The sequence below is a fragment of the Rhinatrema bivittatum genome, chromosome 16, assembly GCF_901001135.1.
Source record: "Rhinatrema bivittatum chromosome 16, aRhiBiv1.1, whole genome shotgun sequence".
In the NCBI taxonomy this organism is placed as follows: domain Eukaryota; kingdom Metazoa; phylum Chordata; class Amphibia; order Gymnophiona; family Rhinatrematidae; genus Rhinatrema; species Rhinatrema bivittatum.
In genome coordinates, this window is record NC_042630.1 from 68,467,043 (window position 1) to 68,493,382 (window position 26,340).

Genomic DNA, 26,340 nt, shown 5'->3' on the forward strand with positions numbered 1-26,340 from the left:
CTGTAACCACTGTTATCCACTTTGTGGCTGCCACAAGGCCAAACAGAAAAATCTGCCACTGGTAATGCTGAAAAGTCAGCCTGAATCGAGAATCTTCCTGTAACTGGGATAGATCATTATGTAAGTATGCGTATCTTTGAAATTTAGTGAGCTCAGCCAGTTGTTCTTGTCCAGAGCAGAAGAATGGTGCCTAGGGAACTCATCTTGAAATTCTCTTTCAACAGTTTGTTTCAATCTGGAACTGTAACAGAGCTGGTCCATGCACGATCAGCTAACAGTTTTCTAGAACATGCTTGTCAGAGCCAGCTCTCTGCAGTCATAACAGCATTTTCCATGTATCAGTATTTACTTCACATTTAAACTTTCCACTTTCTTTCCTGAGATATCAGGATCCCCCCACAGAGTGGTACATTAGTAGTTAGGTATACGCTAGCCCAATTTCATGGGATCACATAGCATGTTTCCCAACTCTATCTGTTTGCAGATTTAAAAGTCCTAAAACAAAATGCAAGCATTTCTGCTCCTGAGTCCAGGTACGCCTCTGGTTCTATCCGTCTCTCTCTGGCTTTCTGTAATTAGCCCCAGCTGGAGGATCCTAATTAATTCTCTGCCAAGGATCTCGAAACTATATTTCCAAGCAGCCCTGTGCTTTCTATTACTTCTGGCTTTACAATCCCCTAGCCAATTCCTGTTTACTTTTTTCACCCCTTGAAGCAGTATCCCCCTGGACTCCCTCTGCTTTCTAAAGTCTCTAATGGTCCTGTCTCTCCTGGCTGCTTCTGCCTGTGTGAAACCCCTGTGATGCCGGGCGAGAGACTGATGTGCATACACCAAGAGAGGGACCTCAGGGGGAGATCTGATGATCTGAAGGTATCGAAGCAATGTGACAAGGCGGTGGCTAAGGCCAGAAGGATGCTGCACTGCATAGAGAGAGGCATAACAAGAAGAAAAAGGAGGTGATAATGCCCCTGTACAGGTCTTTGGTGAGGCCTCTTCTGAGTTTTGGAGACCGTATCTCAATACGGATAGAAAATGGTGTGGGGTCTACACAGAAAGACTTATGAAGTGAGACTGGAAGACCTAAATATGTATACCTTGGAGCAGTGGTTCTCAACCTTTTTCCCATCGTGACACACCTGACAGATTACGCTCACATGTGTGACATACTGCTCATTACAATTCATGGCGGAAATAAAAAATAAAGGTCCAGTATTATTTTTATTGTTAAGAATGACACAAGGAAAAGATATGTATTCTGTCTGAACAGAAATTGCATAATTAGTAAACATCCCACACCAAAACAGAACCAATTTCCAGCACTTAACAGTAACCACCTTACCTAAGAAAAGGCAACACTGAAAATATTACATCAGGCTTTAAGACACCAATACATCTCCTATTAGGAAACCGGAGCAAGTCAGGCTGCTATAGAGCCCTACACAGAAATTACACGCCAGCATAAAACCTAACCTGAATCACATGTGCTGACCTCACCTAAAAAAGAATAAAGAGACCAGAACGCATAACTAGAAGCATGCAGACAAAAACTGAACTGGAAACCGCAACAAGCCAGAGTCTCTGCATGCAGTGTAATAAAGGAAAAAAGAAACATCATCCATCCTTATAAAATAAATCAAGAAATATAAAATCAGTAGCAGTAAAACCATACTAACAAAAAGAACAGATTATTTCAAAACAGCTGATGAATGGAATATCCAATAATTAAAAACTCATCATTAGCTATACAGGTTACAAGACATTAGCTATACAGGTTACAAGAAGTATTTGGTTACCAAAGTTGGGAACCATTAGCTATACAGGTTACAAGATGATCAGTTGTATTACTTGCTTGATGTTAGCTTGTTCTTTTCCCAATTGTACTTTCCACATCAAAAGCCTGCTGTTCAGATGCTTATACCTTGTATTATACGGACCGGTTTTCATGGTTAGTCCTATTCATGCACTGTACAATATGGTTTGTACTCTTATGAAAACTAATAAAAAGATATACAAAAAAAAACAAACCTCATATCAAAAATTTCTAGATACCAATAAAATATTTCAAAATAGCAGACACAAAGACCCAGTAATGAAAAATAATGATACAAAAAGTTTTTGCTCTGCATACCTGGGAATGTTTGATATCCAGGTGTCCTGAGATTGTTTTGAATTAGCAGGAGGAGGAATGGTTGCTTGCAACTTTCTCCTCTCTCTCACACTGGCTCTCAATCACTCACATATACACATGCTTTTTCTCTCTCACTTATATAGGCTCTTAATTACACATTTACACACATGCTGTCTGTCTTTTCACGCTTACACACACAGGCTTTCAATCACACACATACATGCCGTCTTTTTCTCTCACACACACTCTCATTCACATGCTTAACATATGCGCTCTCTCTTTCTCTCAATCACATTCTCACATGCTTCCTCACCTAAACCAGCTCTCAATCACAAACAGACACACATGCTCTCTCTCTTACTTATACACACAGGCTTTTAAATCATACATACACATACATGATCTCTCTCACACACAAAGGATCTCAATCATACACACATACTCTTTCACACAAACAGGTTTTCAATCACAAACTTACACATACAAGTTCCCAATCGTAAACTTACATTCATGCTCTCTCTCTCACAGGCTGGCTCTCGATCACACACATACTCTTTCACATATACAGGCTCTCAATCATTCACATACATGCTATCTCACTCACACACACACACACACACACACAGGATCTCAAACACACATGCATGCTCATTCACTCACTCTCCCCCCTCCCCCAAACTAGCGGCAGCAGCAGCCTCCTCCCAACCCTAAAGGCAGCAGCAACCTCCTTCATTTTCAGCCCTCGCGGAGAAAGGAGTCCCATCGGCCTCAAGGGTTGACATTCATTTTACTCCGAGGTGCGCTGCTCATCCTTCAGGCCATTCCTCTCTTCTTTTCTTCAGGCCAATGCTGCCCGCACTAGCATGGTCTCTTCTTTCCACGCACACACCTGCTGCTCACCACTTCCTCTTCCGGGGCGTGGGAAGAAGAGAGCATGCTGGTGCCGCTGACTCCAGATGTCCTGCCGTGTTCCGCCCAGGCTTTCAGCACTTTAAGCCTGGGCGGAGGACCTATTTTGCTTGGGTAGGGGGAGCAGCTGGGTCAGTGGGACCAGGAAGTGTGGCAACACACCTGCGTGCTCTTGGCGACACACTGATTGAGAACTGCTGCTTTCGAGGACAGGAGAGACAGAAATGATACAGACAAATACCTTAAAGGTATAAATGCTGTACAAGAATCAAACCTTTTCCAATGGAAAGGAAGCTGTAGAGTCAGGAGTCATGATTTGAAACTCCAAGGAAGGAGATTTAGGAATGATGTTGGGGATAAAGGGGCGGAGCCAAGATGGCGGCAGGCTAACGCTGGCGGGTTGAGTTGCTCGTGGTTTTCCTCCGAAACTGAAACTTTCCTTTCAAGAATGCCCCCTAAGAGAAAAGGACACGTGAGGGTATTTCCCTCCATACCCCCGACCATACCAGGGCAACGTAGAATCCCTGAACTCGCCGCACTTTACCCTATAGGGGAAAGCAAAACCCCCACTGAGGATTTGCGGTTGGGAGCAACAAATGCCTCTGGGGAAACATCTCTGAGTCCCCCGGACTTGCGACAGCCGATTGCACCAGGACTGTTACCCTCGGAGGAGACCATGGTGTTGAAAGCGGAACCAAAGTGCACCGCCGAAACACCGGAGGGAATGGATCCTGCAGGGAGACATTTGGAGAGTGCAGACACTGGGGAAGACCTGGAATTGCTGGGAGCCGTGGCCCCATTCCTGCCTGACCTCGGTGAGAGGGGTGAGTCGCCTTGTATGGAAGTACATGGGGGGCTCATGGCAGAGGAAGAAATGCTGGGCTTACAGGGAGGAACAGCGATCAAAGGCCGCCCCAAGCTGGACTTGGTTACTCTTGACTCCCTTTGGGAGTTAGTAGCTTCATATGACCTCACTTTTCAGGGGTTTACAAAGCAGTTAAATTCGATGTTGGGGAAACTGGACAAAGTAACTCAAGAACATAATGGTATGATAAAGGAAAATACAAACAAGATAAATGTGATTCAAGAAGAAGTGAAGTCGACGCAAAAATTATGTCAAACTTTAATCCAGGATAAGCAAGTGATGAATAGAAAAATGGACGCTTTAGAAAACAGACTAAGAAGATTAAACTTAAGGATTTTAAACTTCCCTAAAGTTATAGGGGAGCAACCTCAAGTCACTCTGAGGAAGTATATGATGGAGACTTTAAAAATTCCATCAGAACATTTACCATCTATTAATAAAGTCTATTTTCTTCCTTATAATAGAGCTAGAGAGAGGAACCAGCCACAGTTAGACTTGAATAATTTAACTGATATCCTGGCATCTTCAATAGAAATATATGAAAGGTTGACTTTACTTATTTCATTGGTTATAGAAGCTGATGTAAGTTTCTTAATGAAGCATTATTTTCAACATATGGGAGAGGATTTCATGGGTCAACGAGTTCAGGTTTTTCCAGACTTGTCAAAGGTAACCCAGGAAAGGAGGAAAGCCTTTCTCTATGAGGCAGGAACTAAATACAATAGGGGCCAAATTACTTTTTAGATATCCATGCAAATGTATAGTTACTTATAATAAAGATGTTTATATATTTTTTGCCCCGGAACAGCTAAGGGTATTTATAGACTCTAGGAAAAGGGCATATATAACCTCCTCTCCTATAGAGGGCCAAGGGGAATAAATGCAAGTCTAAATATGTTTTTGGGGTAAAGATAGAACCAGTTATGCTTTTACTATTGTATTTCATTATATAATGTTCTCCCAATAATTTCTTTCTCCGCCTCTCTCAAATTTACAAATTGTGGTCTAATATTTTGAGTTTATAATTACTTAAAAGAAAATGGATGTATGTAAAGAAATATGTTACTGTTTTCTGTTCAAAGTATATCTTTGTTGATTAATTGAAAATGAATAAAATATATTAAAAAAAAAAGGAATGATGTTGGGAAATATTTCTTCACAGAAGGGGTGGTGGATGCATAGAATGCCCTCGCAGAAGAGGTAGTGAAGACAGTAATGGAACTGTAAAGGGCACTGGATAAACAGAGAGGATGGAAACAAAGAAAACCTTTGTCATTTTAGAACAGGGGTATCAATTTTTGTCAGTTTTCTGAATAGGGGTAACCTGCATGGAACAGCAGTAACTAACCTTAACAAAAGGCACGGGGGTAGCCTGCACATGGATGCAATTACTACCCTTAACAGAAGGCATGGGGGTGGGAGCCATAGTTACTGCGCTTAACAGATGAAGTGGGAGTAACTTGCACACAGAGGCCGTGTAAAGGAGTAGAAAGAAAGAAAGAAAGAAAAAAGAAAGAAAGAAAATGCCATACTGGGTCAGACCAAGGGTCCATCAAGCCCAGCATCCTGTTTCCAACAGTGGCCAATCCAGGCCATAAGAACCTGGCAAGTACCCAAAAACTAAGTCTATTCCATGTTACCATTGCTAATGGCAGTGGCTATTCTCTAAGTGAACTTAACAGCAGGTAATGGACTTCTCCTCCAAGAACTTATCCAATCCTTTTTTAAACCCAGCTACACTAACTGCACTAACCACATCCTCTGGCAACAAATTCCAGAGTTTAATTGTGCGTTGAGTAAAAAAGAACTTTCTCCGATTAGTTTTAAATGTGCCCCATGCTAACTTCATGTAGTGCCCCATAGTCTTTCTACTATCCGAAAGAGTAAATAACCGATTCACATCTACCGGTTCTAGACCTCTCATGATTTTAAACACCTCTATCATATCCCCCCTCAGCCGTCTCTTCTCCAAGCTGAAAAGTCCTAACCTCTTTAGTCTTTCCTCATAGGGGAGTTGTTCCATTCCCCTTATCATTTTGGTAGCCCTTCTCTGTACCTTCTCCATCGCAATTATATCTTTTTTGAGATGCGGCGACCAGAATTGTACACAGTATGCAAGGTGCGGTCTCACCATGGAGCGATACAGAGGCATTATGACATTTTCCGTTTTATTCACCATTCCCTTTCTAATAATTCCCAACATTCTGTTTGCTTTTTTGACTGCCGCAGCACACCTAGCAGACGATTTCAATGTGTTATCCACTATGACACCTAGATCTCTTTCCTGGGTGGTAGCACCTAATATGGAGTATACAGGAGTATACAGGAGTATACAGGAGAAAACCCCAAAACACCTTAAAGGACTGGATCCAGAGATCTGGCCTGGACCACCTTTAGCCCAACACAGCAGGGAATCCTGGTCCAGGCAGATGTCGCTGGGAAGAAATATAACTAGCCAGGCCCAGGAGAAAGAAGGAAGCCTGGAGAAAGAGAATACTGCTGAACTATAAGTTTTAACACTCAGGGACATAGCGTGACTGCTGAAGTTGGTGGTGCATCAGAAAATTTGCTGCTGCCATGTGACCAGCTCTCTGAGCTGCTTCCCTAGACTGACATCAACAGAGGCTGGGTTTGAAAAGTCTCCGACATGGTAACACATTCAACAATGAGCCAGCCTTTGATGATGATATCAGGGTGTGGGAGGAGCAGAGGTTGCCAGAAGTAAGGAATAGCACAGTTGTCAGTTGTCATGATGGCTGAGTGGTCTAAGGCGCTGAATTAAGTGTTTTTTCTTCTCTGTGCTGGGTGTTCTGGTGTCATGGGTTACGTGCTTAAAAGGTCAGCCAGTGAAGCTTCCAGAACTTCTTTAGCTTCCCTTAATATACTCAGATGTGTCCTGTTCGGCCCCATTGCTTTATCTAATTTTAGATAGCTAATACATCACAGTCTTCTGAAAATCATTTCAGGTTACTATTTTCAGTGGTCACACTCCTGGCCCTTTCTCAATGAACACTGAACAGGAATATTTGTTAAGCAATTTTGATTTTTCCGTGTCAGTCTGTACATATTCCTCCCCATTACCTCTGAATATCACCATGCACAAGTGGTATTTCCTTCTATCATTAACATATCTAAAAGAAAGTAATATTTCCCCTTTAAACATATTAGCTATTTTTTATTCCATTTGAATCTTCACTCTCCTGACTATTTTCCCAGCTTTTCTTAGCTTTTTCAGAGATTGTTCTTTTTGCAATTTCTTGTAATTTATGAATGCTAACCTTTTTTTTTTCCTTTCCTTCTCAACCAGTTTCTAACTCAGTGAATTACTTTAGTTAGGGCTTACACCATTTGCCTGTGCAGAACCATGTCAAAGAGCTTACTTATTTCCAAATACACTAAATCTAGCACCTCCCAACTCTCTAGTCACCCAAAAAAAACAGAAGTCTCTTTTTTCACTTTATTTACTCTAATATAAAGGTTAGTTGCCCTTACAATATCTCCTTTTAGTTTTACCTTCTACTATTCTAATTCCCCTAAATTTTCCTATTCAGTTAACAACTCCTTGAGGTACTTCCCTATTTGTACAAAGTCAGTTTTCCTGAAGGCTACGATGCTCGTCTTTGAAGGAACCTTTACTGCATGCATTCTAATACTCGACCCCACACTATCCAGGGATCACCAGATCCCAGATGATCATCTATTTCAAGATAAGAAAAATGTTTCCCAGTGGTATGGACCAGTTCCAGTACTGCCCCTTCCCTCCCACCAGTTTATGGAACAGTTCTCCCATCGGGATCTTCCTGCAGCCTACTGAACAGGAATTGGCTGCCTGATGTCAATGAGTTCTGAAAAGGGATTGGTCAATATGACCCCTCTTTTCCCTTACCTGAACAGTATGATTCCTCCCTCTCGCTTACCTGCAGCAACTGGCCCTCTACATTTTAGCCATGCCCGTTGAATACCCCCCGTACTGCTTCTTTTTAACTGGGTAATGACATATTTAGCTAAAATTTAGCAGGAAAATGTGGGGACATTTTTAAATGCTGCATTTTGTCCAGCTAACTCCAAAAGTTATCCAGACAAATGCTTTGCACATTGACCTCCAGTGTTTTGTTTATGCAGACAATATAGAATTGTATTGATCCTTGGGTAAGGATCCAGCTACCTTGATTAGGAAGCTCTTGATCTGGAAGAGATCTTGAAATAGTCTTGCATTTTTTCATGCTGAACCCTCAAAAACTGAGATCATATGGGTCTGACTCTTCTTCTTTCTAGATGCCTGGTTGATAATAATCTTCTCATAAGCTCACAGGTAAAGAGTCAGGAAGTGGCACGAGACCTTGGATCTCAATGGTAGTGAATAGCTGCCGTTAAGCCCACAAACAATCCTCCCACCAGGTTCCCGCTATCATTTATTTATTTATTTAAATATTTTTATAGACAGACATTCGTTGGGAACATCATATCGGTTTACATTGAACATGAATGTAGCGTAACAGGGCTTTACAAGGAACTGAGTTAAACCAAATAATAGCTTGGAACAGTAATATTAGATAACATTGCCTAGGTTTTTAAAGTAACAACGTTTCCATACAAAGCAGTCTCCTCTCTCAAATATTTTCCCCTAGGAATTTGTTACTTATTATGCTTCACCAATAAACACCTCTCCTCCTCTGTCTGAGATTGCTCCCTTCAGTTGGCTTGGTTTGCTAATCAAGCCACCTCTTTGGCCCATGTGACAACTGCTGTCACCACCTACTCCACCTTCCTGCTGTTCAGCTGCTCAGGCCAATGACAGCAGAGGCAGTATCAGCAACTAGCATGGGCCTGCCTCTCTGCATCATATGGGCCACATGATGTGACCATCTCCTCGGCCATGCGGGCAAACAGGCAATACAAGGTAATGTCAAAAGGCAATGTCAAAAGGCCTATGGCTTCAACCCTTCTCATTAGTCCACACAAGTCATGGAGACTAGTTCCTCTTCTCCGGTCTGTTCAGGCTGCTGATGCTGCATATCCCTCAGGGGTAAGCACTATGCCTAAATGTTTGGTTTCCATGGTGACCTAGCACCTGGATTTTTGAGCCCTGCTATAAGGATGTGATTTGCTATATGTTTGTTTTTACAAGGAATGCACATTGTATTATCAATAGAAATATGGAATATTTAAAGGCATTAAAGAGTTTAGCCCTCTCTTTTCAGGTCACATGAATTCACTGCTATGTTACAAATAGATCTTTACATTCAGCCCATGAAAATTGCTGCAAATTCTATCAAATGGCAAAACTAGACAAAAAAAAAATACTCAAAAGAAAGTTTGTTTTGCTTTTTTTTTTTTTTTTTTTTAAATTAATATACCTAGCTCTCTTTGGAATAGCCTCCATCTAGACTTGCACATTTCAAGACTTAATCCATTTCAAAACTCTAGGAAGAGAGCAAAGAGGTATTTTTCACTTTGGCTTATTCTCACTTGTTAGATTTTAATCTATTCATGACCTTGTCTATTACTGTGTCATAGAAATACTAATGTCTACTCATTTATTTTTACTTTATTATTATTTATATATTTTGTTATTTTACTGATGTGTAACATATATTGCTGTTGAAATGTTATGTATCAATAATTTTATTGCAAATCTGCCTCAGTGCTTTAGGATAGGGCAGAATATAAAACAAAATAAACTAAATATGTACTTTTATGATAATTTTCTATGAAAAAATAGCTGGGTATTTTAACTTTGAGAAACAGCATAAAGTACACCTGCTAAAAGTGCCTTCATTCTTTGCACATGTTTTTTTGTGTTCACAGCTAAGAGGGTAAAATAGCCTGCATGCTTATGGAAGCGTCATGTGCATAGACTACTTTCCTCCAACCTAAATATGCCTCTGAGAACGCCTTCTCACAGTCAGACTAAAAGTGCATGAGTTATGGAAGATGGCACATACTTATAGCTGGACACAGGAGAACAATTTTCAGCCAAGCTATTTATCCAATAAATGGCTTTGGGAATTGTCCTCAGAATGGGAGAAAATTCTCAAGGAAATCAACAAGTTTTCTCAAGACAAATTTCAAACTATAATTTACTTTATCCAAAAATTCCAGTGCAAATATCCAATAGAATAGAGCCTCCAGTGTCACATTACCCAAAATTCCAGTGCAAATATCCAATAGAATAGAGCCTCCAGTGTCACATTACCCAAAATTCCAAAGTCACTGGCCTGGGAGTGTGTGTGTATAGGATTCTCTACCTACACAAAAGAAAGTATTTTATGTCAGATTTCACATTTGTGAGATCTTGAGGGAGCAGCTACAGTGCAGGATTGAGGTGCATTGGTAAAACTGTGCAGGTCTCAGTATTGGAATGTGGAAGGGCTACAGAGCAGGAATGAAGTGCACTAGTAGACCTCTGTATGTGTTTCAGTACTGGAACAGAAGGAATGAAAGGAAAGGGAGCTACAGAGTAACTATGAGGCCGTTTGTTGATCTCAGTACTGGAATAGCAAGAGGTGCTGCAAGGCAGGACTAAGGAGAGCTGGTGGGACTATATGGGATCTCAGTAATGGAATATCATGGAGATTGGAAGTACAGGAGTGAAATGCATTGACAAAGCTGTGTGTGGGTATCAATATTGGAAAAGCAAAGGAAGTTGAAGAGCTAGAATGAAGTGCATTGGCAGAACCACAGATGGGTCACAGTGCTGAAAGCTGAAGTGTTACCAGGAGTTCCAGACTGAGCTATTGCCAGAGCTCTCCTGAGAACAGGAACAATCTCTCGCACAGTTCGAATGGAGGCACAGAATTTGCAGAGTGGTTTGAAGAGGGACAGCTGGTCAATGTCTTGGAGAGCTCCACGCCCCTGTAAAACAGGCACATAGGAAAATTATGTTCTTACCTGATAATGTTCGTTCCTGTAGTACCAAGGATCAGTCCAGACTGCTGGGTTATGCCTCCCTTCCAGCAGATGGAGTCAGAGAGAAAACTGAAAGCACCCCCTAGATATACTGGTGTGCCACCTGCCATCCTTCAGTATAATTGATATCAAAGCAAAAGAAAAATAACATAATTCCTCCGCACACTTAGCCAACTAACCATGGCAACTGTCTAGATCAAGCAGTAAAATCTGCAGTAAAAATCTGAACAACAAACAATGCAAACACTAACCCTTTATGAATAAGGTACCAACCCCAAAATGAGATTTGTACTCACCCTGTCCAAAACGGAACAGCTATAGGAAAAAAGGATTCGAGCGGACTCTCCTGAAACACAATATCGGGCAGGCGTCTGGACTGATCCTTGGTACTACAGGAACGAAAATTATCAGGTAAGAACATAATTTTCCTTTCCCTGTACGTACCAGGATCAGTCCAGACTGCTGGGATGTACCCGAGCCACCTTAAATGGGGTGGGACCCAGAGAGTCCCGCTCGAATTACACTGCTGCCAAAGGAATCGGCCGATGGTCCTCGAACATCGACCCGATAATGTCGAGCGAAGGTATGCAGCGATTTCCACGTGGCCGCTCTGCAAATCTCCTGGGTAGAAACCAGCTGACTTTCTGCCCAGGAAGTCGATTGAGAACGTAGAGAATGGGCCTTGAGTCCTTCAGGAACCGGCTTACCACAACCAATGTACGTGGATGCGATTGACGTCTTCAACCAACGGGCAATAGTTGCTTTGGAGGCCTGCAGCCCCTTTCTGGGCCCCTGGCACAAAACAAACAGATGATCCGACCTCCTAAATTCATTAGTGACCTTCAAATATTGCAAGAGCACTCGACGAACATCTAAACGCTTCAACTCGAAGCCTTGAGAAGACTTTAGCTCCATCTCCGAGAAAGATGGCAGTTCCACAGACTGATTAACGTGAAAAGCCGATACCACCTTAGGCAAGAACGAAGGAACCATACGCAACGACACCCCGGAGTCTGAAATATGCAAGAACGGCTCTCTGCAGGAAAGAGCCTGTAGCTCCGAGACCCGACGGGCGGATGCGATGGCCACCAAAAACACAGTCTTGAGTGTTAGATCCTTTAAGGAGGCCCGCCGCAGAGGTTCAAAGGGGGCTACGGTGAGGCCCTTGAGAACCAAGTTCAAGCTCCACGAGGGACAAGGAGCTCTGAGAGGAGGGCGCAAGTTCCGGACACCCCGCAGGTATCTGGCAACATCTGGGTGACACGCTAGAGAGGATCCTCCAATCTTCCCTCTCAAACAACCCAGAGCCGCTACATGGACTCTCAGAGAACTGTACGCCAAACCCTTCTTCAGGCCATCCTGCAGAAACGTAAGGATATCCCCTACCGATGCCCAGTAGGGGATATCCTTACGTGATAGATATCCTACGTGATAGAACTTCCGAGGCAGCGCACCAGGAGTCAAACACTTTCCACACTCTGGCATAAGTAAGCATAGTAGAAGGCCTCCGCGCGCGAAGCAGCGTGGAAATGACCGATTCAGAATAGCCTTTCTTCCTCAACTGCCTCCGCTCATAAGCCAAGCCGCTAGACAAAAGCGATCCGCGAGATCGAAAAATACCGGCCCCTGACGAAGAAGGTTCGGAAGGTGGCCTAGACGTAAGGGCCCGTCCCTCGCGAGATTGACTAGATTCGTAAACCATGGTCTTCTTGGCCACTCGGGAGCCACTAGAATCACCGGACCGCGATGGGATTCTATGCGCCTCAACACCTTGCCTCCTAGGGGCCAGGGAGGAAACACATAGAGAAGGATGTGACCCGGCCATGGAAGCGCTAGTGCGTCTACCCCTTCCGATCCATGTTCTCGTCTCCGGCTGAAGAAACGCGCTGCCTTGGCATTGAGCCGAGTCGCCATCAGGTCTAGGTGCGGCATCCCCCACCGCCGGATGATGAGACTCATTGCCTGGGTCGAGAGCTCCCACTCTCCGGGATCCAGGTATTGACGACTTAGATAATCCGCTTGTACGTTGTCTACGCCTGCTATGTGAGTGGCCGCGATGCGAGCTAGATAACGTTCCGCCCAGGTCATCAACAAGGACGCCTCTACCGCCACCGGCTGACTTCTCGTGCCGCCCTGACGATTTATATATGCCACTGCGGTTGCGTTGTCTGACAGAACTCGAACCGCCCGACCTTGTACCATCGGAAGAAGGTGACGCAAGGCTAGATGTACTGCTCTGGTCTCCAGACGGTTGATGGACCAAGAAGCCTGCCGAGGGGTCCACGTTCCTTGTACCGCTCGGGATTGACAGACCGCTCCCCAGCCTGTCAGACTGGCATCTGTCGTCACTACGACCCACGGGGGGGATCGAGGTCCACTCCCTGTAAGAGATGGTCTGGGATCAACCACCAATTTAAGCTGGACCGCGCCGGCTCCATCAGTGGCAACTGAATGCTGTAATCCTCGAAAGGAGAGCCTTTTGCAAAGGACGCATATGTACAAAAGCCCACGGCACCATCTCCAGAGTAGAAACCATATGCCCAATGACTTGTAAATAATCCCAGGCCGTAGGTAACGTTAGGTCCAGTAGGTTCCGTACCTGAAACATTAGGTTCTCCATCCTCTGCTGCGTTAGGAATACCTTGCCCACCAAGGTATCGAAACGTGTTCCCAAAAATTCCAACTGCTGACTCGGAACGAGCTGGCTCTTGGCAAAGTTGACCACCCAACCTAGCGACTGAAGTTGTTGTACCACCGACCGGACTGCTCGCCTGCATTCGTTCTCCAACTTCGCCCAGATGAGCCGATCGTCTAGGTAGGGATGCACCAATATACCTTGACGGCGCAGAAAAGCTGCGACTACCACAAGAACCTTGGTAAATACTCTCGGAGCCGTAGCTAACCCGAATGGAAGGGCGCAAAACTGGAAGTGCTCCCCCATCACCATGAACCTCAGGTACCGCTGATGACGTTCCCTGATCCCAATGTGGAGATACGCCTCTGCTAGATCCAAAGAAGCCAAAAATTCTCCCTTGTGGACGGCCGCAAAAACAGACCTTAGAGTCTCCATGCGAAACCGGGGAACGCGCAAGGCCTTGTTCACTCGCTTCAAATCCAAAATTGGCCGGAACGTACCTTCCTTCTTTGGGACCAGGAAGTAAATGGAATAGCGGCCTGTCCTTGTCTCGTCCGGAGGAACGGGCAAAACTGCTCCGAGTGTCCGTAAATGGTTCACCGTTTGAGCTATAACCAGTTGCTTTTCCCGAGGACCGCAAGGAGACACCATAAAAAGGTCCCGGAAGGGCCGAGCAAATTCCAACTCGTAACCGTAACGCACAACGTCGAGGACCCACTGATCTGACGTGATCTTGACCCATTCCTCCCAAAACAGGGACAACCGACCTCCGATACGGGGGAGGGAGGAATGGGCCCGCGCGCCTTCATTGCGAAGGTTTTCCGGCAGGCAAGTGTTGTGAGGAACCCACTCGCTGCGGTCGCCTGCCTCGAAAGGAAGGAGACCACGGTTGAGACCTGGGTACTTGTTGTTTCTGGGAAAAGGAGCCCCCCCTTCCGGTGCGAAACCGGCGCTGTCCCCGGAACCGGGACCGTACATTTCCGAAAGATCGAAACTGACGGGGCTTGTCCTCCGGTAACTTATATACCTTATTATCCCCCAGGTCCTTGATGAGTTGATCTAATTCCTCCCCAAACAATAACTTCCCCTTGCAGGGGAAAGAAGCTAGACGCGATTTTGAGGAGGCATCTGCCGACCAACGACGGAGCCAAAGTAAACGCCGAGCCGCGACCGCCGATGACATAGTGCGGGCCGAGGTCCTCAACAGATCATACAAGGCGTCCGCCGTGTAAGCGACCGCTGCTTCCACACAATTGGCCTGTTCCGCCTCGGCCGGCGGTAGCTCCTGCGTGGTAAGCAATTGCTGAACCCAGCGGAGAGTGGCTCTCTGCACCATACTGCTACACGCCGCTGCACGGACCCCCAATGCCGCTATCTCAAAAATGCACTTCAGAAGAACCTCTTTCTGTCTTGGAGATCTTTTAAGGCTACCCCTCCCGTGACGGGAATGGTAGTATGCTTAACCACCGCAGTGACTGCCGAATCCACAGAAGGAACCTTAAAAATATCTAAAGAATCTGAGGGCTGAGGATATAATTTATTCATTGCCCTGCTAACGCGCAGGGATGCCTCCGGAACCTCCCATTCCTTAGATACGAGCTGTATGACCTTGGGATGTAAGGGAAAGGTTTGTGGGGGGGCCCTCAGACCCGCCATCGCTACGTCCCCTGTGGACGTATTCGTATCTTGCTGCGGCGCCGGGATTTCTAATTCTTTCAAAACATGCAGGATTAAGAAGTTCAGCTCATCCTTGCCAAAGAGGCGCAAAACCTGGGGGTCATCCCCTTCGAGAGACCCCTGAGCATCCGAGACCTCTGTCCCTGCGCCATCCGGAGAGCCCTGACTGAAATCCGGGCCACCTGGACCCCCTGACTGGTGGATTGCGGCTCCATCCGAAGCCCCCGGCTTGCCATGAGCCCCAGACGTTCCTGGAACCGAAGACACCTTAGGGACCTTTGCGGGAGGGGGCTCATCTGGCTCCCAACCTGCCTCTGCCTCTAAAAATGCCTGGTGCATTAATAACACAAATTTAGAAGAAAACGGGACTTTCCGTTTATTTGAGCTGCCCGCGGGTTGATTCTGAGGGGGGGGGGGGGGGGGGGTCCGAGGAGCATCCAGCTCTGACCCACTGCGCGGGCTTAAGGCAGGCGGCAAAAGAGAAGAGGAATCCTCATCCTCCGATATTAAATCAGCAGGCAGCCGCGTGGTCAAGATGGCCGCCGGCTCCCTCTCACAGGGAGGCGGGGCTGACGACCGCGCGGCTGCCATTCTTCCCTGCCGCGTCGACGAGGAGGCTAAAGTGCCGCTGCGGGCAGCGCTCGGCCCCCGGGAGGGTCCCTCGCCCCCGGGAATGCAGCGGGAGCAGAGACCCTCCCTGGAGAGTGGCGCCCCCGCCCTACCACAGGCCGTGCAGGCCGAAGACCGCGGCATCCCCGAGACTGCAGGAAAAAAACGTGCCAAAGGTAAGTTGCAAATCGCGCCAAAAAGCCAGACAAAAACACCACCAAATCGCCGTGTAAAATCGCCAGGTGAACATATAGCCACCCCCACCGGAGTCCCTGGTCTACTCGGCAAGAAGCGCGGCAGGCTAGGGCTTGAAGAGAGAATACTGCCTGCAACCAACAGGACTTACGCGGCCTTAAAAGTTGCCTTACACATTTTTTTTTTTTTTTTTAAATAAAGAAAGCCCTCTTCAGGTTAAAAAACCTGGAATGAATACCCATAGGGGTGGGGGGGGGAGGGTGACCGGCCCACCGGTAAGCTCTCCCCCAGGACCAAAGGGACACAATGTTCCGGGAACCAGAGTGAGAGCAATGCCCTCAGCGCCTGCCTGAACGCTGCGCTTAATAAAAACAGAACACTGACAAACACAAACTTATAAGTTGTTTTTTTTTAAAACTAGTAAGAACCATTTGATCTAGACAGTATAGAAAGTATAGGCAGAAAATTAAAAAATAACACCTGAAAGGAATTTAGTCAGGACAGACAGGACCGCAGGTTATGCCTCTCAATCTGCTGGAGTCAGAGGAAATACTGAAGGATGGCAGGTGGAACACCAGTATATCTAGGGGGTGCTTTCAGTTTTCTCTCTGACTCCATCTGCTGGAGGGGAGGTATAACCCAGCAGTCTGGACTGATCCTGGTACGTACAGGGAACAGGCATTAAAACATAGAAACATAGAAATGAAACATAGAAATGACGGCAGAAGAAGACCAAACGGCCCATCCAGTCTGCCCAGCAAGCTATGCACATTTTTCTCATACTTATCTGTTACTCTTGGCTCTTAGTAACCTTTTGGTTCTATTTCCCTTCCACCCCCACCATTAATGCAGAGAGCAGTGTTGGAACTGCATCTATGTGAAATATTTAGCTTAATTAGTTAGGGGTAGTAACCGCCGCAATAAGCAAGCTACACCCATGCCCACCTGCCCACCCAGACTATGTAATTCAGTCCTTTTTGGTTGTTGTCTGTATATAGATCCTCTTTTCTTCATTCCCCCTGCCCTTGAAGCATAGAGTTATGCTGGACATGCATTGAAAGTGAAGCATCAGACTTTCTCCCCTGCCGTTGAAGCAGAGAGCCATGCTGGTTTTGTGTGAAGTATCAGTCTTTCTCCCCTGCCGTTGAAGCAGGGGAGAAAAAACAAAACAGGTGTATGATGCATGGACACAAACCTCTCAGACAGTAGGTTACGCTTTCTAATACTAATAATTTATCTTGAGTAGTGTGACCCTCTCGCCTTCCAGCAAAGACATGCTCTCTCCCTTCCCTGCACCAGTGAGGCCATCTTCCTTTCCTCATCTGCAACCATGGGGACCCAATACTCTAGCTATGGGACTCCTCTCTGTACCCTCACGCAAAGCAATAAGGCTCCCCTTAATTTCTTCATCCAAAGCAATGGGACTTCGTTTGCAGCAGTATGATCCTTCCCCCCCCCCCCTCGCCTTTCACCTACTCACAGTAGTGGGACCTCTCTCCCATCCATAAATTATATTAGTATAACCTCCTCCTCCTCCACCTGCACAAGTGTCATGCCCCTCCTCTCCCTCACCTGCAACAATGTGATCCCTTTCCTCTCCCTAGCCTGCAACAGTGTGACCTCTCACACACTTTCTTCTCTTCTTTCACCTGCTATAATGACCCCTCTCCTAGCACAGTGCAACTCATGCCTCTCCCTCACTTGCAATAGCTTGAAGCCCCCTTCCTCCTTCACCTGCAGCAGCTGTGACCTCCTCTTCTCCCTTAATGTGGAGCAGAGTGGCTCACTTCCTCTCTCTCACCTGCAGTAGAGTGACCTCCCCCCCCCTTCCTCCCATGCAGAAGTGTGACCCACCTCCTTTCCCTTACCTGCAGCTGTGTGACTCGAGGGGAGTCACACAGCTTCTGTCCCCTCTCTCACCCACAGCAGCACAGCATTCACTCCTCTCTCTAATCTGTAACAGCCTGGCTTCCCTCCTCTCCCTCATATGCAAGACGCCCCCTTCCTTCCCCTGATACTGTGCGACTCACTTCTTCTCTCTTACCTGCAACAGTAGGGTTCCCGTCCTCTCTCACCTGAAGCAGTAGGAATCCCTCTCTTTACCTGCAGCAGTGTGGATCCTCTCATGTCCCCATTCTCACCGGGAGCACTTTGACCCTTTCCCCTCCATGACTGGCAGCACTGAAACTTCCTCTCTGTCTCTGCAGGAACATGACCACTATCCAGTCCCTCACAGCAATCAATATGACCCCTTCCCTTCTGACCTGTAGCAGCATGACCCCCCCCCCCCTCTTACTCTCAGAGACGTGTGGCTCTTTTCTCTCCCTTACCTGTTGCATCATGACTCTCCCCCTTCTATCCCTCACTTGTAGCACTATATATTCCCTCCTCACTGTCACCTGCAGCCATGTGGCGCTTCTCCTTTCTGCTCCCTTTCATGCTCGCGCTCTCTCCTGCAGCAGGGCAATTCCCCTCCTCTCCCTTGCTTACAGCAGTGTGATCCCTCTCTCTCTCTCTCTCACCTGTAACAATGTAGCACTTGCTCCTCCCATCAGTAGCAGTGGAGACTCTGCCATCTGTGTGTTCTTTATGGCTGTCACAGTGTTTGTTAATCCAGGTCCAGCTGTGACTGCAGCTACTCCTATGTTACCTAAGAAATAAAGCAGCATCAGAAATAAGACAGCAGGATACATTTTTAGAAGCTAACTCCTAGATTCATCATTCATATATTTATAGCAAAACGATGAGGCGCGAAAAAAAAGGGGCGAGGGGGCGATAGTGGGCAGCCAGCCGCACCACACACTACTGACCCATAGCGCCACGGGAAAAGGTGGAGTTATTTCCCGTGGTGCTGCCAGGAGCTACCTCCACCCAAACCCTGCCCACACTCCTCCCTTTCCCCTAATTAGAATAATACTGGACGCGATACCAGCACATGGGAGAATAAAGAATGACCCTGTTAGTTAGAAATTCTATATGGAAGATAGTAATATATGTACATTATGGATTTTCAGCATCCTAAAATGCATACATAAGTACATTAGAGAGAGTTACCTGCACAAGAAAGATGTGTTTTTGGAGGGGGAGGTAATTAAGGATTTATAAGTGTTAAATGTGTGTAAATAATATACTATTTGTATAAATAACTTTACACCACCTATTGCAATGGGTACAGTTGGGAGTGTATATTTAGTTGCATGGCAACATGATCTTGAAAGTCAACTTGTGCATGTATCTTATGTTTTAGAATCAGGTTGGTTTCGTGTGTCCTTTAAATTATGCAGTTAGCAGTACATTTTCAGTAGTGCACCTAAAGGTCCACCATTTTCATACAAATCTTATTCATAAAGAATATAACATAAGAAATGCCATAATGGGTCAGAGCAAGGGTCCATCAAGCCCTTATCCTGTTTCCAACAGTGGCCAATCCAAGTCACAAGTGCTTGGTAAGCACCCAAACATTACATAGATCACAAGCCGAGAACCTGTTTTATTTCCTTAACTGCTTAAGAATCTGATATGCTGATTGTGAAAAATTGCAGGGCCACCTTGCAAGACCGGCAGATGAGATTTAATATGGACAAGTGCCAAATGATGCACATGGGGAAAGGTAACCCACACTGTAGTTACATGATGTTAGGTTCCATATTAGGAGTTACCACCCAGAAAAAGGATCTGGGCGTCATAGTGGGCAATACTTTGAAATCCTCAGCTAAGTCTATGGCAGCAGTTAAAAATGCAAACAGAACATTAGGAATTGTTAGGAAAGGAAGAGAATAAAATAGCAAATGTCATAAAGACTCTATAATCGCTCCATGGTGAGGCCGCATCTGGAGTACTGTGTGCAGTTCTGGTCCCTGCATCTCAAACAAGATATAGTTGCATTTGAAAAGGTTCAGAGAAGGGTGAACAAAATGAAAAAAAGCGATGGAATGGCTCACCTATGAGGAAAGGCTTAAGAGGTTGGGCTGTTCAGGGCCCGTGCTAGCTTTTTTGCTTCCTTGTGCAAACAATGCCTGTGCTGCCTGTCCCCCCCCCCCCCCCCATTCATTCATAGTCTGTCCTGGGCCCACCACCAAAAGAAAAATCCCAGCTCCCTCCAGTGATACAAACTTTAAAAACTGACACCAACCCCACCCCTCCCGGAACCCATTGCTGGTACAAGGGTATTAGGTGCCCTAGGCAATCCTTATAGCCTTGCACAATGCTCCCCACCCCCCCTCGGCCTACTCCACACACATAGTTATGAGTTATGCCTTTATAACAACATTTACAAGAAAAAGTATCAAATGACAGTATTCTGAGGTAAAAACATCACTTACCGTATATACTCGTGTATACGTAAAAAAAAAATGTACCCCAAAAAACGGTCCTTAAAATCGCAGTCATCTTATTCACGGGTTAATCCATAATTCAAGATGCATGACTGAATCATTCACACGTTCCTCCTTCCGATCTCTTAACTCACCCACTGCTATGAGGACAACGATGGCACTTGAACTTGCTAAGGCACATTCTCTCTCCTCCCCAATGATGTTCCACTGAGGCATTCGGAAAGCTTCTCCTCTGAACCCTCTCCCTATTCCTTAACTCACTCGCTCACTGCTATCAGAACGATGACAGGTTGCGCAGGCACGACCTCTCTCCTCCCAAGCCAGGGTCTGATTGGTGCACTTAGAACCATGTGGTTCAAAGCGCACCACTGGGACCCCGCAGAGGAGGAGGGAGGACGTGCCTGAGTTACCGCAAGTTCATTGTTGTCCTCATAGTAGCAGCGAGTGGTTGAGTTAAGGGATCCGGAGGAGTTGCTACACTGGGACACAGTGGGACTGAGCAACTGCAAGTGCCATCACTGTCTAGATAGCAGCAGTGGTTAAGGGACTGGAAGTGGGGAAGGATTCAGACAGCAGGAACAGCCATGGGGGAAGGAGGGAAGGATTCAGATAGTAGAGCTAGCCATTAGAATAATGACTTCTTACCCTCAGGAAAATGACTGAGAAGAAAAAGAGCATCTTACATGGCATCGCTGAAACTGAATGTTATAGAACATGCAAAAGAGGCCAATAATTGTGTAGCTGCAAGAGAATTTGACATTAGTGAAAAACTCAGAGACTGGAGAAAAATGAAGAAAAGCTGCTAGAAATGCCTAAGTCAAAGAAAGCCTTACATTTCAAAACTGGGCCTTTTGAGGGAATGGAAAAGGGTTTGAATGGAATGCAGACAGAATGGCTACACTGTAACTTGTTCGAGCATTAGGATTTGTGCCCTTCAAATGGCAAAAGAAGAAAAAATATTCAGTGACCGAAGGTCTGAAAGAATTCACAGCATCATCTGGTTGATGTTTGCAGTTCATGAACAGATATAGATTTTGCTTTCGTCGGCGCACAAAGATTTCACAGAAACTGCCTAAAGAGCTGGATGAAAAGATATGTTCGTTCCACAAATTCATTATTCAACAGAGAATAAAGAATTATTTTCATATGATCAACATTGGTAATATGGATGAAATGCCTATGACATTTGATATGCCTGGCAATAGCACTGTAGCTGGCATTGGTGAGAAGATCATACTTGTAAAAACCACTGGTCATGAAAAAAATCCATTTCATGGTGGTCCTATCTTGCCTGGCAGATGGCACAAAACTGCATCTGGTGGTAATATTCAAGAAGAAAATGATGCTGAAGAACCTAAAAATGTCAGCAGGTGTAACTGTTTGGGTTCATCCTAAAAGCTGGATGGATGAGGAGGGAATGAAATGGTGGCTGTGCGATGTATGGGACAGACGAGCAAGCGCGGGGCTAAGAAAATGACCATCACTATTGGTGTGGGATATGTTCCATACAAGTATAACAGAGGATGTGAAGGACGATGCAAAGAAAATGGCGATCACATTAGCAGTGATTCTAGGAGGTCTTACATCAATGCTCCAGCCATTATAGTATCTCAACAAGTCTTTCAAGGAACAACTGCGGCATATGTGGCAACAATGGATGTGTTCTGGTCAAGCAAAGGATAAAACCAGACATTGATTTGGTAGCAAAATGGGTAAAGGATACCTGGGAGTCAATTCCACCAGAAATGGTCAGGAAGTCATTCCTGAAATGCGGCATTAGCAATGCTATGGATGGATCAGAAGATGATGCTATGAAGGCAAAGAAGAATCAGCACTGGATGATAATTCAAAAGATAGAAACTGCGAAGACAACATTTACACTGAGGGCATCACCAAAGAACAGTTCTACGATGTATTTGGACATTCTGATGAAGAATTGGATTTGGAAGGATTTGAATAAAAGAGAAGGATTCAAATAGCAGGGTCAGCCATGGTGGAGGGAGGGAAGGTTTCATACAGCAGGGACATTTTCTTAAGTTTTTAAATGATAATGTTTCTTATTGGAGAAATTACTTAGCTGATAATTTTGTTTTCCTTAGTGTAGACAGATGGACTCAGGACCAATGGGTATAGTGTGCTCCTGATAGCAGTTGGAGACTGAGACAGATTTCAATCTGACGTCAGCACAACATATACCCCTGCAGGAAGATCTGCTCTTCAGTATTCTCCTCGAAAAGCAATTGTGGATATATGTGTGTTTGAATAACTTGATTAACTTGAACTGGTTGATGTGAATTTCAGCTGGAGACCGCCAGTGCACTCAACCGATAAACGCCAACACCCGGTAACCATGGGTGTCTTAACTAGGGGTAAAGCGTGGCTTACCCGTGCTTGTCTTCCTCTCGGGGATTGTCACCCGAGTTTTCTGTATTCTGAGGCAGCCGTGGGCGGGATACTGAATCCATCTGTCTACACTAAGGAAAACGAAATTATCAGGTAAGTAATTTCTCCATTTCCTAGTATGTAGCAGATGGGCTCAGGACCAATGGGATGTACAAAAGCTACTCAGGTGGGAGGCTGCCCGTGGCCCACTTAGTACTGCCCTTGCAAATACTGTATCCTCCCGGGCCTGAACATCCAGGCGGTAAAACTTCGAGAAGGTGTGAATGGAGGACCATGTCCCCACCCTACAGATCTTGGCGGGTGACAGCATCTTGGTTTTTGCCCAAGACACTGCCTGGGCTCTGGTGGAATGGCCTTGACTTGTAGAGGTGGAGGCTTGCCTGCCTCTACATAGGCCGTCTTGATTACTTCTTTGATCCAGCGGGCTATGGTTGCCCGCGAGGCCGCTTCCCCTTGTTTCTTCCAACTGTGAAGGACAAATAGGTGGTCCATCTTTCGTACGGATTCCGATCTTTCCAGGTATCGGAGAAGGAATCTGCCAACATTAAGATGGTTAATGAGGCGCGAGTCTTCCAAGTCCTTATGCTCGTCTGGAGATGGCAGCGAGATGGTTTGGTTTAGATGGAAATGAGAAACCACCTTTGGAAGGAAGGAGGGGACAGTGCGTAGCTGTATGGATCCCGGTGTGAATCTGAGGAACGGTTCCCGACAGGATAGTGCTTGAAGTTCGGAGATTCGACAGGCTGAACATATTGCCACTAGGAATGCAGTCTTCAAGGTCAGGAGCCGTAGGGACAGACCGCGTGAAGGTCTGAAAGAATCTCCTGCTAGGAAGTCGAGTACTAGATTGAGATTCCATAGGGGTACCAGCCACTTTAGTGGTGGTCGGATTTGCTTGACCCCTCTCAGGAAGCGGGAGACATCTGGATGGGAAGATAGACTGATGCCGTCCACTTTGGCTCTGAAGCAGGCCAACGCGGCCAGTTGAACCTTGATGGAGTTGAGAGACAACCCCTTCTTCAAACCGTCCTGCATAAATTCCAGGATTAGGGGAATTTTGACTGTCCGTGGAAGGATGTTGCGGTCTTCACACCAGGCTTCGAATTTTCTCCATATTCGTATGTAGGTTAAGGATATGGAAAACTTGCGTGCTCGTGGCAAGGTGTCAATCACTGCCTCCGAGTATCCGCTCTTCTTCAGGCGAGTCCTCTCAATGGCCAGACCGTAAGCGAGAATCGAGTTGGGTCTTCGTGGAGGATCGGTCATTGCTGGAGCAGGTCCCTGTGTGGAGGCAGACACACAGGGTTCCCTTCCCGGAGTCTTCGCATGTCTGCATACCATGGCTTTCTTGGCTAGTCCGGGGCCACTAGAAGTACTAGCCCCCTGTGGTGTTCTGTCTTGCGGATGGATCCCGCCCAGTAGTGGCCATGGAGGAAAGGCATACAGCAGGTCTTCCTGTGGCCAGGTCTGGACAAGGGCGTCAATTCCCTGGGATTGTGGTTCTTGTCTGCGGCTGAAGAACTTGGGGACTTGGGCATTGGGGCCTGGACCTGAGCCGGCTCCCCTCTTGTTGTTTGTTCCGAAAGGACTGACCTCTGCCTGCGGGGCGAGGTGCTTGGTATGCATTCTTGTACGGTCTGAAACGCTGTGATCCTCTGCCTCTGGATGTTTGGGGAGAGGGGCATTGGCTTCTCTTGATCTTGTCCTCTGATAGCCGAGGTACTGGCGATTCGCCCCATTTGTCGGCTAACTTCTCCAGTTCGCTTCCGAACAAGAGGGTTCCTTTAAACGGCATTCTCGTGAGTTTCGTCTTGGAAGTTGTGTCTGCTGACCAGCTTCGGAGCCAGAGTTGCCTTCTGGCTGCTACAATGGATGAGACGCCCCTGGCTGAAGTGCGCACCAGTTTGGAAGTCGCATCCGTGAGGAAGGATATTGCTGGTTCTAATGTTTCGACGGGCATGGTTGAGTCCCTGGCCTGTGACAAGCATGCGTGAGTCACCACAGCAGAGCAAGCAGAGATCTGCAATGACATACCTGCTGCCTCAAATGACTGTTTAAGGATGGACTCCTGACGTCTGTCTTGGGCATCCTTGAGTGCCGTTCCTCCTTCGACTGGAAAGGTAGTGCGCTTTGTGACTGCGCAGACCATAGCCTTCACTTTAGGAAACACCAGGAGATCTTTGGCTGAGGGTTCCAGTGGATATAGGGCTTCTAGGGCCCACCCTCCTTGAAACTGGCCTCCAGGGCATTCCATTCCAGGTCGATCAGCTGTTGTATGGCTTGCTGCAATGGGAAATGGCATGAGGCCTGATGGAGCCCGACCAGAAGAGGGTTCATCTTTGGCTCCGCTGAAGCGCTTGTGTCTGAGTTAGTCAGCTCCCTCAGGCTCCCTGACACGAGGTCTGGTAGTTCGTCTTAGGAGAAGAAACGCATCATGGTTCGGTATGGTTCCGTTCCTGGAGGGATTTCCCCTTCCTCCAGGGAGTCTTGGTCTTCCTCTGAGGTGTCCGTGTCGCCTAAGGTTAGGCTTTTGTCCGGGGGAGGCACGTCTCTAGGAGGCCGAGAAGGGCCTGGGAGGTTTGGGTCCTCTAGTTGAGGCTGTTGCATTGGTGGCGCCAATTGTGCCTGGATGAAGGTTCGCAGACCTTTAAAGAATTCCATCCAGGAAAAGGTTCCTGGGTATATATTGAACCCAGCGGCATTCCCCGAGGGCCCCATCTGGAGGGTCGAGCTGGGGATAGAGAGGTCCGGGGTACTATCAGTGGATCCGGGGGGGACCTTGCCCTGGTTCTCCCAGAGCTGTCTCGCACTACAGGCACAGGGCAGAAGCCTCTTCATGCTGCACAGCTCTTATGTGGCAGGCTGGGCAGAGGGCTTGTGCTTTGGCTTTCTTGGCTGGTGGTGCCATGGTTTGTGCGCGTAGGGGCGTTCAAACCCGGTCTGTGTGTTTATATGCGTGCGCCAGGAGGCTTAGATATGCGCTCCGGGTGCGCTGAGGGTGTGCGTGCAGGCTGCGAAGATATGCGTGCAGGCCGGTATGTGCTCTTACGTGGATGCACGCGCCGCTGTGCGCGCAGCTGAACTTGTGCGCCTGCCCAGCACCCTCGTGCGCCTCACTGTGCGCACGGTACCTATGCGCGCGCAGCTGTGCGCACACGTATGTTATGCGCTTGGCTCAGTTAGGCGGACAGTACGGTGATCAAAGGGGGGGGGGAAATGGCGCTGGTGACCACATGATTAAGATGGCGACCCCCCCAGAGGGTCTCCACGTGGGAGGACCCTTGAGCCGGATTGGGGTCTAGCCTGGACGGGGCTGCTCAACCCGATGAGACAGATGCCAATGGGCAATCTGTGCGGCTATCCGAGCCTCGGAGACCGGAGACTTAAGAATGTTTTCTACCTTACCTTGTCTCGGCACTTCCCGGTCTCATGCTGGGCGGTCTCCGGCTGCGGGGGAAGAGTAAAATACCTTCACCGCTGCGCTCGGTCTCGCACCCGCTGCTTCTCAGCTGCTCCCTCCTGGGGGTTAAGTCCACGCCGAGAACTGGCTGCTAGACCAAGGCTTACCTCTGAGGGATCTCGGAAATCACCTCAGGAATTCTCAACTGGGGAAGGGACCCTTAGGTATCACCGCAGGAGAGCAGGGCTCGTCTTGTAGAGGTAAGATTTTGAATTC

General features: G+C 46.8%; 1 protein-coding gene across 2 annotated transcripts in view; it reads right to left on the reverse strand.

Annotated features, from left to right (window-relative positions):
• The window catches only part of ILVBL (ilvB acetolactate synthase like), a 233,149-nt gene that overhangs the window by 170,746 nt on the left and 36,063 nt on the right, over positions 1-26,340 (reverse strand). For both annotated transcript variants that reach the window (XM_029580271.1, XM_029580272.1), the window contains exons 4-5: positions 18,450-18,577; positions 10,619-10,757 (exon numbers count right to left, since the gene is read on the reverse strand). In XM_029580271.1, coding sequence (XP_029436131.1) covers positions 10,619-10,757; positions 18,450-18,577 — 267 coding nt within the window. The remainder of the gene's footprint in view (positions 1-10,618; positions 10,758-18,449; positions 18,578-26,340) is intronic.